Here is a 12,900-nt window from a genome sequence, read left to right as displayed (position 1 = left end):
TAAATTAATGTATTTTACACTATAAAATATTGTAGTAAAGATTTTTCTGTTTTATTCCATTCTCCCATTTCCCCTTTTATTTGTGTTTTAAAAAAAAAAAGAGTAAGTAAAAACAGTAAGATTACAGAAATGTAAAAGATATTTTAAAACTTGTCGACATTAAAATCCTTTTTTTTTTCAAAGGAAGAATAATTTTATTTATAAAAAAAAGACATTTTCAAATGCATCAATATTTAATTTAGAAAGAGTTAAATTTCTAAATTTAAGATTAAAACTCTTATTTTCCTGTGAATTCATCTATAATGTTATAAAGTTAAACTAAATTAATTGTAATGTTGGCCCAGAGGTGAAGCAGGTGGACCCTTTGGGCCCTTGAGCAAGGCCCTGACTGGCATCCTGTTCCTGGTGAGATGGGTTAAAAACAAGAGGATCTACACATATTTTATTTTAAATAAAATATTTTATTGCTCTTAGTTGCTCTTCTCTGGTTTGCTGATGTTTCTGGTTGCATGTCGATGATAAAACTCCACACCGTTCTGATTTCTGATGGTATTGCTCCATTTTCTGCATCAAGAGACTGATACACTACCAGTCAAAAGTTTGGACACAATTTCCCACTGGATTTAATGGGAAAGTGTGTCCAAACTTTTGACTGGTAGTGTAGCCAAGCAACTTGCAAACAGATTAAATGACATGCATAACTGGTGCAGGAGATGGATAAAACTGTCTGCATATTCGTCTTTTGCATGAAAAATAAACAAGATTTTTGACCACTTTTCTTTCTTTTTCTTTTCTTTTTTTTTTTTTTTAAATCATATTTAGCTTTTAGGTCATTTAATTGTTATTAGATGTGCTTAAGTCTTACAATAAAGAGTAAAAAATAAAAATAAAATAAACATATCACTGGTTATATTTTCATTTCAACATTTTTTTATTCTCTGTTCTTTTTCATAATATATTGGTAAATCCAAAAAACAATAACAGAAAATATACTCCAGAGTTACAACAACTAATACACACCCATTGTAGTATATTTCATGTAAAAAAGAAAAGAAAAGAGAATTGGAGGACGAAGAATTAATCTTATAAACCCGACTCCATCCTCATTTCAAAGTAAACCAACTGGATGACATCATCTACGGCAAATACTAATACCAAAACACAGGTATGAAATACTCTTTTTTTTTCAATCAGTTTTTTTGCATACAGTTTTAGAAAGTACTTTTTATATTTTAATTTAAATTGAGAAGGATTTGAACAACTTTTAAAATTGCTTTTAAGTGCGTTCCATTGTTTTACACCAACCACTGAAATGCTCATTTGTTTGAGTGTAGTCCTTGTGAAAGTTGTTTAAAATTACAATTTTGCCTACTTGTTTCATCATTTAAAAGAAAAAGAATTTGCAGCCGAGGTGGTAACAAGAATTGTTTAGCTTCATGCATGATTATTAATGTTTTCCACACAACCAAATCTTGCAGTTTTAAAAATCCTGACTTCCAGAACAATTCCGTTGTATGTTCTTTTATATTTTTGTTTGTTTACAGTGTAATCTCAACAGCACTGCTAGATTTATCGTGTTTTCTGTTTCTCCTCATCACCCACATTTACACATCACAGCCTCTCCATATTTGTCTGAAAACACAGTTTGAGCCAAAACAATCTGAGGCATCAGCAGCTGTAGTCTAAATAAATGTGTCTGCTACTGATTCACATCTGCATGTCAAGTTTAAGCTGAACGTGTTGGTGGAGTGTGTATTTCTGCGTGTAGTCTGCATACCACACACCAATCACTGATCAGCAGCTTATTTTTATTTTCTCCTGATGAAAATAATGGGAGATGCTGGAACTCAGGTTGCCAGGACCTCCGTCCCACTGGCCCTTTAAGAGTGGCTCTGTGGACATCAGTGTTGTGTTCCCAGGATCTTTAATGGAGACACAGTGGGACTGAGAAAGACCCCATTGTATATACTTTCTTTCAATAGAAGCCTGAGCAATGGTGCTCTCACTGCTCCCAGATAGAAGCTCAGAGATAGAGGTGGGGAGGGGGGAGAGGGTCACAGGGGGGATCCAGTACAAGAAAGAGGGGTCCTCTACTCCAAAACACAAAGTTTTCAGGCGGATGGGCTTGGACTTAGTGGATATTTGGGTTTGGAGGGGGATGGGCTTCAGATCTGAGACTCTTGTGTTGTAGGACTGAATATAATTTGCTGCACAGAGAGTCCTTCTAGTTATTAATCACTTACAGCTGGTGAAAAAGAGCCACAGATACCAGTATTACCCAGAATAATATTCTTTTAAATGCTGGAAAGAAAACCTGTTAGACCTGAAGGAGGAGTTTAATTTAGCTGCAGAAGAAGCACCTTGTTGCTTCTCTTCATGCTTCTTCCGCCCCCTGCTGGTGCAGACTCAAACTGCAGGAGCAGAAATAACAGAAATACAGTCACATCAACTTTAGATTGACACAGTTTTTATTATTTATCTGTTTGGTAAACATTATCAGTCATGCTCTGGCTTTTATAATTCAGGCTTTTGACTTTTATAATATGTATTTTTCAGTCGTCTAGTCAGCTTTGTGACGTTTGTCTGAATATGAACAGACAACAGTCTCTGTTCTCAAACTCAGCTCAAAAGTAACTTTATTTATCTGTTTGGAACTCCATCTCAGCCCAACATGCCAGTAAGCAACACAATACTCAGCCAGATAGACTCCAGACACATGACAAACATCAGAACAGCTCATGACTGCATAAAAATAAGTATTCACACATTTAAACAATTAGCCTCAAGTGAAAACACAACATTCACACAACACATCCCTTAAAAGGTTGTGAAGAAACAATAAAATATGAGAAAAATTGCTGTAAAATGCATTTACAACACAATTATCTGAAACTTTCTGCATGTGTTTGCAAAGATCTGTCAGTTTTACACTTCAGAGTTCATCCTGCTGCTCGTCACTTTGGTCCCATCATTTATAAAAACCCCAGCATCACACGGCTTCCACGTGTCTGACAGGTTCCAGGACGTTCCAGGCTTTCTTTCTAATCTTCTTACAGGTAAATGGTTCCCCTTGACAATCTGTTATTCTTGTTTTATGCACAGTCTCAGACACACCAGAAACCAGAGACACAGCAACGTCCCTTCAGTCCAAGCAGAAACCAGATTAACAGCTGCTGCACCTGAACTGAAGAGGTACAGAGGTGAACCCAGAGGACCCAGAGGACCTGGAGGACCCAGAGGACCTGGAGGACCCAGAGGACCCAGAGAATCTGGAGGACCCAGAGGACCTGGAGGACCCAGAGGACCCAGCAACCAGTACTGCACAGCACAAATCCCATGAAACATCCTCCCAGACGGCAGCAGAGGAAGGCCAAACCTTGGAGTCCAGCTGGTTCATGTTCAGTAGATGGATTTTTGCTTTGGACCTTTGTTTGGATGGATGTTATGATCTGTGGATGCTGTCCTTGTCCTCACGTTGCAGATGATCCTGTGGAGTTCCAGGCTGTTTTCTGAGCTCATGGCTGTTAATTTCCTGCTGTCTCTTTCAGACAGATTTTTTAAGGGGTTTTGGTTTTTAAGGACGGGCTGTTTGTTGCAGATCTTTCCCCCTGAAGAACTGATGAAGACCGAGTGACAGAAGGTCCACACCTGTCCACAAAACTGCTTCTAATTCTGCTGAGAAAACATGTTTGACCTCCAGGTTCTGCATTCTGCAACTGTAATTTCTACATTTTACTGATTGATGTAGATAACACCAGATTAGAGCTGAGAGTCTGTACTTATAGCTTAAATCTGTCAGTATCCAAACATCTATCTCTTGTTACTGTGTATAATTTCTGCTGCTAAATGTTTTCATCTTGATTCTGCAGTATTGTGCTACAGCATAATAATAACTCGGGGTGGGAAAATCAAATCAAAAATCGAAGATCTGAATTTTTTTGCTTCACAATTTTAAAATCAGTTTTTTTTTTGTTTTGTTTTTTTTTTTAACAAAAATTTTTTTAAAAAAAAAAAATAAATAAAAATAATCCATTAAAAATTTTTTTGTCAGTTTTATCGTTTTATTGATCTTTTTACTTGTCTTCTTGGGCATTGTAGCAGCAGAATGATGGTCTGGCTACTGGGTTGTTTTTTCCTAATTGAAATCAAGTAAAATAACAAGCAAAAAAAAGTTTGATACATTTGTTTTGCTTATTAATCTACAACAATATTGAAGAATTGTGAGAATCGCAATTAAAATGAATCAGCACCCAAAAAATCTGAATTGAATCGGGACAAAAGCGCATCGTCACATCGAATTAGTACACAAACTCAAAGTACTTCCACATTAATGATTTGTGACTTATACAGACTAGTGTAATACGATATTACTGTATTGTATCATTTTTCTATTAAAAGTAAATTGTTAGATTTGGTCTTTTTTAGCACAGATCTTTGAAAAAAAATAATTTTCATTGCATAATCCTTTGAAGAGAAACTAGAGCCTTTTTTCAACTATAAATCTGTAGTTATGAGTCCAGCTTGAAGGAAGGTAGAAGTAGATTTCATCCATTCATCCATCCATCCATCCATCCATCCATCCGTCCATCCATCCATTCATCCATCCATCCATCCATCTGTCCATCCATCCATCCATCCATCCGTCCATCCATCCATCCATCCATCCCTCCGTCCGTCCATCCATCCATCCCTCCGTCCGTCCATCCATCCATCCATCCATCCATCCATCCATTCATCCATCCATCCATCCATCCATCCATCCATTCATCCATCCATCCATCCATCTGTCCATCCATCCATCCATCCATCCATCCATCCATCCATCCATCCATTCATCCATCCATCCGTCCATCCATCCATCCATTCATCCATCCATCCATCCATCCATCCATCCATCCATCCATCCATTCATCCATCCATCCATCCATCCGTCCATCCATCCATCCATCCATCCATCCATCCAGGCCGCTTATGCAGGGAAGGCCATGTTCCTTTAAGACATAAATCTGTCTTGAAAAAAACTTGGAAGGTGTGTGTCTTCTTGATAATAGTTCTCATGAGGTTTGGACTGAACAAAGAGCTCAGAGTTGGGGTTGTAAGTCAGCATGACAGATAAAGATGTGAAAAAGATCAAGAAAAAAAATCTACTGGAATAAAAATGAGTCAAACAAGCAGATTGGAGCCAGAAATGCTGCAGCTGAAGAGAGAAGAGTGTGGAACAAACCTTTTTCTCACGAGTTCAGCTTAGCTTTCCGGTCTTGTTACTGAGGATCAGCATGTCTACAGTAAAGTGATGAAGCAGCTCTACTATCTCCATCATGTTACATCAGTCCAAGGTTGAAGGCCAACTCTGCAGTGACTGAAATTATCTCTCTCCTGATTGTCTTTGTTCTGGATCTTTGTCTCTTTTCTAACTTTGACCATCTGTGTGTGTAAAATACTGGAAAATGTTTAGACTTCACTGACAAATGGTGTCATCAGCACCCACTCATACATGCACAGCAAGTCAAAGGCCGCTCTCCAGGATGTAGGTGTTCCTCCACAAGACATGAGCTCACGGCAACATCTGAGGGTTTTATAGGGGATGCAAACCCCTGGCAAACCTCAGAAACCCCGCCTGCTGCACAGACATGATAATGTTTGTGTTGTGGCTGCAACCAAACAGGGTGAATGCAGAGATGAAAGGAAATATTATGAATTTTCTGAGCCAAAACAGCAAAGGAGCTTTGCAGGTTTAGGAGGTTAAATGCTCCTGACTGGCCAGGTCAACCACCTGATTAAAACCCAGCTGAGCTACTTTATGTTGGCTGAAAGCAGCACAGAGCCCAAAGCCGTTTCTACGTCCAAGAGCTCAGATTGCAACAACAAAATATTAAAAATGCGGATCTCATTCAGTGTCAGGATATCTTTTAGTTACTTTTCATACTTAAGAATAAAGAAATATCTGCTAAATATCCATCCATCCATTCTCCACCACTTATCCTGGGTCGGGTCACTGAGGCAGCAGCCTAAGCACGGAAGCCCAGACTTCCCTCTCCCCAGCCACATTTGCCAACTCTGCGGGGGGGATCCCGAGGCGTTCCCAGGCCAGCCGAGAGATATAATCCCTCCAGCGTGTCCTGGGTCTTCCCCGGGGTCTCCTCCCAGAGGGATGTGCCTGGAACACCTCACCAGGGAGGTCCAGGAGGCATCCTGACCAGATGCCCGAGCCACCTCAACTGGTTCCTCTCGATGCGGAGGAGCAGCGGCTCTACTCTGATCTCCTCCTGGATGACCGAGCTCCTCACCCTATCTCTAAGGGAGAGCCCGGCCACCCTGCGGAGGAAACTCATTTCTGGTTCTTTCGGTCACGACCCACAGCTCATGACCATAGGTGAGGGTAGGAACGTAGATCGACTGGTAAATCGAGAGCTTCGCCTTCTGGCTCAGCTCCTTCTTCACCACGACAGACCGGTGCAGAGTCCGCATTACTGCAGACGCCGCACCGATCTGTCTGTCGATCTCACGCTCCATCCTTCCCTCACTCGTGAACAAGACCCCGAGATATTTAAACTCCTCCACTTGAGGCCGGACCTGACTCCCGACCCGGAGAGGGCAATCCACCCTATTCCGGCTGAGGACCATGGTCTCAGATTTGGAGGTGCTGATTCTCATCCCCACCAGACAAATCTAATTTTCCTTCATTTGAAATGCTTGTGGAGCAGTCAGAGTAGTTAAGGCTGGGATGAAACGTGCACGATTTTTTTATTTTAAATAGTGGATTAAATCACTTAACTTGTCTGTATGTGGTTCCTTTAAGCAAGAGGAAATCTAAATATTCCGATACAACCTGCCTATATTTACTATATTGCCATATTTTCTATTGGTGCACATTGAATAATAAATTTATATCTGTCAGAACATCATGTGCTGAACTGTGTTCACTACCTGCTGTGAACATGAGACCTGTTTAGGTGAAACGTGACAGTGTCTCTCTAAGACCCCTGCTGTTATATAACAGCATTGCAGCAGTGTTGGGCAAAACAATGCCATACCACGCAGAGCATTTAATCCCACTTGGATATTTAACATTGAAAACAGTTAATATCTTGGAGGCTATTGCATGGATGAGGGACATATCCCAGGTCTGCACAGATTAAACTCTTGCTGGGGGCTATCCACACTGCTGCAACAACAGGCTTCCAGCTGTGCAAAAATAATAATCCCTCAGTTTTAATCTGGCCGAGTGGGAGGTGATCCAAGCCCTGGTCCTCGGGCCATTCAAGGCCACAGAGGTACACAAAAGGTTAGTTTGATGGCAGTTTAATGGGAAGATATTATGATCGAGCATATGTTATGAGCTGAGGTGCAAATGGAAGCTTAAATGTGCACAAGTTGTGCTGAGAGAAGGGCAGTATGGCAAAGTCCATCACGACATCTGGTGATGGCCACGCTGCAAATCAGCAGAACTTCCTGCTGGGATTTATCCATGACGATTTGGGTCTCTTATGTTCATATGATGTTTATGTCGGCATAAGCAGGGCCAGCTCCAGTTCCACCCACAAGAGGACGGGTTTAAGTGGGGAAGGCCTGGATAGTAGGGATTATTTTCTGGCTGGCCCTGTCTCTCTCTCTTACCCTATTTTTCAGCATCAGTTGCTTTGCCTCATTTCAGGTCCTGCTGCTGTGCTGACCACAGACATGAGCGCAGCAGGTGTCCACCGGGGCTTCCTCAGGAAATATGGTAAGCTCTGAGTCCTCTGAACTCTCACCACTTCTCTTGTCTTTGTCAAATCAGCTGATTTTTGTTCATATTTGTGTTTGAAAAGTAGAATCCAGTGGAAGCATTGTGTAGGGTTTTAGCAATAAATGTAATGACTGATGCATGGTGCTTTTTAATACTGCCTGTAATCCTGCATTTTTTTTTTTAATTACAGCTTGCATTTGACAACTATTATACATGCAAAGTTTTTTTTTTTGTTTTTCTCTGTTTGGCAGGAAGTATGGGTTTTATTCTGTCTTGAATTGTTAAAAAAAAAAAGGCAAAAATCCCTTTAAAATCTGTTCCTGCCTTTATTCTGACAACCAGAATTAAAAGCTTGAAAGAACTTCAATCCCTACAGTCAGAAAAATGACTTTGTGTCCTTAATTTAGAGTAACAGGCATCCTTTTTCCCATCAAGAAGGAACATTTTCATCATTTCATGCAGCTCACAGGGCTGTAAACATTGACTGCCTCAGATCAGCACTTAAATCGAGTATCATTACTCTGTGTCTGATAATTTATCCCAGATGTGTTTTCACAAAGTGACGAGAAGCTGATTCACAAAGCCAAGGCATGATTCAGGTCTCAGCCGTCTCGTGGAGCCGTGCTTACGTTGCTGCAGCCGACATCTGCTTCCCATCTCCCTTCATTTCAGCTGATAGTGGCGCCTCTATGAATCACACTTCACTGGCTGTTACACAGAAGATTTTTTTTTTTTTTTTTTTTTTTTTTACTGTGGAGGCTAATAAGACTTAGAAATATTGTTCCACATTCACATCTGTGAAGTAGTTCCTGTGTGAAAGTACAGAGAAAAAACACAGAAAAGTGAAGCATCACTACAGTGTCTGAACTTTCTGGTACAAACTGACCACGCTGACATGCAAAGATGCAGTTTTAATGATTAAATAGTGAATAAATACATATAGTTTGCATGAACATATGTTGTTAGTTTTTCTATACACACTGAGGGATATTTAACTGTACTTTACGATGTAATAAAATACAGTAAGATATCGTGTAGATTTCCAGCCATTCATTATAGTAGAGACAATCGATCAGTCCCATAACGCTCTTCCACCTCTGCTTTGCAAAATCCACTGTTCCATCTGTAATCCTCTGTGTGGAGAACTAAAGCAGATCTTCCTCATCCATCAACATGTGCTCTCCCTCTATTATCCTTATTACACAATAGACAGTTGTCTGGGACACCTACAATCTAACACCCTCATGTGTGTCACGTCCTGAAAAACGCTGCTAAAACACCAGATTTTAATCTTTTATTTGCAGGTTAAAGCTTTCTCTCATGACTCGAGCAGCGTCTGATGTTTCATTTGAGCTGTTGCTTGTAGATTTGTTGCTTGATGAGCAGCTGAAGCAGCTAATGTTTTCATTACTGGCACCATGTTGCAGCTGTTGTCTCACTGTCTGCGTTTAATCACATTTCCCCAGATAATATGGAATCCAGGCCACATGCCGTCACATTTTTGCCTAGTTACTTGTTTTAGTCAGTGCGTCACTTGTCAAAGGTCTGAAAACTGGCCTGCCTTGGTAATTAAGGAGTGTTTGCTTTTTGTAAAGCAACATTGTGTTTCTACAGATTATTGCCTGGCAGAGTGATATAATGTAACATAGCAGCGTAGTTGCTAATGTTATCTTATCAAATATCATAGTTATAACTGTTGTTCTCACCTCAAACATCATTTCAAGGCTGCAGTTTAATTTCACCAAAGTACAATTTAAGGAGATTTCTATATTTTTGGAACAATTTTCATTTAATTTCTTAATTATTTCAGGAAATATTGTCATTTTAGCATCACTGCTGAATAACAGCTCCATCGCTACTCATTTTACCCAATATAACATCCACACGCCTGAGATATGATTTGTTTAGTTGTTCTGTTTTGTGTGTGTGTGTGTGTGTGTGTGTGTGTGTGTGTGTGTGTGTGTGTGTGTGTGTGTGTGTGTGTGTGTGTGTGTGTGTTGACGGCGCAGGGATTCAGTGATTTCTTCTTTTTTAATCTAGAAATATGTGAAGCTTTACTGCTGTTCCTCTTTGGTGTTAGTGGAACAGCAAGTGGACGGTTTTATAATCGCTTTAAAGTGAGATTTGGACTCTGAGTTGGGATGAAGTTGTCAGAAGTTTGAGCTTTCGTGTTTTTTAATCACATTCCGCAGTATTGTGTTCATTTTCTAAACTAAAGACTCGCTCTTTTATAGGAAACTTAATCTGGAAAAATAATCTGTTTTTTGTTTTTAGCTCTTCCTCAACCTGCTGCAACAGAAACATCCTGCTTCAGCGATCATGCATCAGTCATATAATCCAATCAAACTTTATTTCTATAGCACTTTTTGTGCTTAAAAACAAAACAAAGTGCTTTACATAATAAAACAATTTACATCAAAATAGATAAAAACACACACACACATACACCCACAACCCTCCCCCATGTCCTATTAGCTCCTATAACAGTTAAAAGAAGATGAAAAGCCTAACTATAGATTTTATATGAGCATCACTAAAGATAATATTGTGCTTTCAGCTTTTTATTTCTATATAAAACTTTTAGTTTTTACACCTGCAGCTTGTCCTTCTGCTGTCATGCTGCCTGCGTTGCTCTTCCTCTGCAGGAGGCTTCATGTTCAAGCAGTGGAAGGAGAAGTATGCTGTGCTGACCATGGAGGGAAGCCTGCTGGTGTGTCGGGATGCAGAGTCCCCTCCGGACCAGGTGGTGTCACTACACCACTGTGAGCTGATTGTTGAAGGACGGGAGATCCTTGACCTCCCTAAGTTACCTGCAGGTGGAAGGAGGGATTGCTGCTTCGCCCTCATCCTGCCTCAGAGCAAATTTCTGCTGCTTCTCACCGATAATCCCGATGACTGCACGTGGGTGTCTTTCTGAGTGACAGATGCCCCCCCCCCCTCCCTTCATTATCAGCTGCTGTCTGCACATAGTGACATACTACTTGTAGTGGTATTTAGGTCTCCTTTGTCCCAGTTAATACTTTTCCCTGCTGTGCGTATCAGAACACTTTCTCCTGTGTTGTTATGAGGCTGTATCTGATTCATCCAATCTTTACCTTTCACAGTCTTTGGCTAAAGCTTATCAGGAAAGTCAGAGAGGTGAGTCTGGCCCTCCTGTTGACTTGTTAAATCTGGTTCTATGTGGTTTTATTGGAGCACTTCACCTCTCACTTGCATCTGGGTGGTTTTAAACACATTTCTGATCATATCTGACAAATCTCTTTTTTTTTTTTTTTCTCATTTCCAGGGTGTCATGTCACCCCAGACCCTTCAGAGACAATGCAGTCTCACCCCCTGCATCACAGACAGAGACCCTCTGCCAGACTCTTCTAGTGATAAAGACCCTGGTTCTCCCCGGATCAGTGAGGGAACCCCTCCTTTGCCCCGAGTCACAGAGAGAGGAGGCTCCTTCAGGGACAGAACCCAAAGCCCAGGTCTGCTATTCTGTCATCAATAACTTCAGGGTCGTTTAGAAGAACAGAAAAGTACACATAACATCTCAACCTGCTGGATAAGCCACACGTAGTTACCTCTCACCTGCTTGCAGTTTGGATGGGTTCCCAGTGATCTCTGTCAATCTCTTCCTGTTTCTTTATCAAAGCTGTATGAATAACCCGTACGTCCTAGTTTCATAACTGAGCTAAACTCTGAAAATGATGCGAACTGCTTGTGCAGGTGGGTTTAAATGCTCACATTTGTGTGAATTTCTCCTTCTGGGTGTTTTTCTCCTCCTACAGCCGGCGGGGCGAGGTGGCCTATGCGCAGTGCGTCTGTAGCACCCCCTCATCGTGTGTCAGATTGCCTTCGCCATGGCAACAGCAGCGATGCCCGGGCGGTGAGGGCAGTGTGCCTGCTGATGGGGGGAGCGGCAGCCTCTTCTGCTTTGGGATACCTCAACTCCTGCTCCCCCTCTTCTCCCCTCGCCACCAGAGCCCCAGAGATCGCCCACGGAGCGGGGGGCTTCTCCGAGCTCCCTGCAGGAGGCTCCTTCCACGCCTGCAGCCAGGACGTGGACTCCCCACATTTCAATAGCTTCGACTTTGAAGGAGACTCCGACTTTGATGCATTTGACTGTGGAGGATTTGCCTTTTAATTGTGACCAGAGAGTGGTCCACATCTCCTTGTAATTTAAGGTCCCTTTCTAAAAACAAAACAGCCACCAGGTTATCTATACTTCTGGTTTATAAATGAATGATGGTGTTCTTCCTGGCTTCACGCCCATGCTCCTCAGGTAAATCATTCATGATCTTGACTCCTCTGAACACTGTCTGTATATGTCGTATCGCTCCTTCTATTTCACAGGACTGCATTACGACTCAAACATCTAAGGAGACATTTACAAGGAAATTCTCATTATTATTATATTTCTTCCTTTTCTGGTTGTATAATAACTGATAATTTTATACATCAGTGATGTGATCCACATCCTATTTATTTACCTCCTTCATTTCTCCTGTCATCCTGGAGGTTGATCTCTTACCCAACATATTTGTAGCTGGAATTCAGTTCAAGGGTGACGTGTAAATAAATCCTGCTAGCACAGTGACGGTTCAGCTCTCTCCTTCCAGTTTAATCTCCCTGCAGGGCAGACGACGAGGCAAAGTTTGCACAGGAGAAGTGGCTCAGCAGATTTTCACGAGAGAGGGATGAATTATGCAAAGCATGAATGTCTCTGTGCGTGTTTGCTTACTGATTAGTTGCACTGGAATAAAGTTACATTTTCTCTGATTAGCAGAACACCAAAAGACAGTCTCATTGCTGATAAACAGAAAATAAAGCAAACATTAACAGGTCTTTTTTTGTGTTGTAGCAGGATTAATGGAGCCAAACAGCCTAAAATTTGTTATAAGCTGAAATTCCATCCCTGAGGCCTCAATTGAACTAAATGTCTTAAAACAGGCAAGATGGAAACTAAAGGACTTCAGCGTCAAAAAGAAGATTTATTTTAAATAAAATACCGAAAGAATCTGCTTGTAAGATTAAATCACTGGACAATTCCCCAAATTTCAAGTTATTAGTATCATTAAGAGTCTCACAGCAGTCTGAGAGTAATTGGAGGTGTGTGTGTGTATTTTGTACAACCCTGATTAAAAAACGTTGTGATGCTGTGTGACATGTAAACAGAAACAGAAGGG

At 41.0% G+C, this 12,900-nt stretch overlaps 1 protein-coding gene across 1 annotated transcript; it reads left to right on the top strand.

The window, feature by feature from the left end:
• Positions 1-7,395: 7,395 nt before the first annotated feature.
• LOC306760281 (uncharacterized protein) lies at positions 7,396-11,858 on the top strand (the record flags this gene model as incomplete). Its single annotated transcript, XM_079246081.1, has 6 exons — positions 7,396-7,576; positions 7,655-7,723; positions 10,372-10,627; positions 10,831-10,864; positions 11,013-11,199; positions 11,503-11,858. 6 exons carry the CDS (start codon positions 7,396-7,398, stop codon positions 11,856-11,858), a joined length of 1,083 nt encoding a protein of 360 aa, XP_079102207.1.
• Positions 11,859-12,900: the final 1,042 nt, after the last annotated feature.

Source organism: Telmatherina bonti (genome assembly GCF_933228915.1).
Source record: "Telmatherina bonti genome assembly, chromosome: 9".
NCBI classification, from domain to species: Eukaryota; Metazoa; Chordata; class Actinopteri; order Atheriniformes; family Telmatherinidae; genus Telmatherina; species Telmatherina bonti.
The sequence above is the reverse complement of the archived record's forward strand: the minus strand, read 5'-3'. Positions and strand labels throughout refer to the sequence as shown.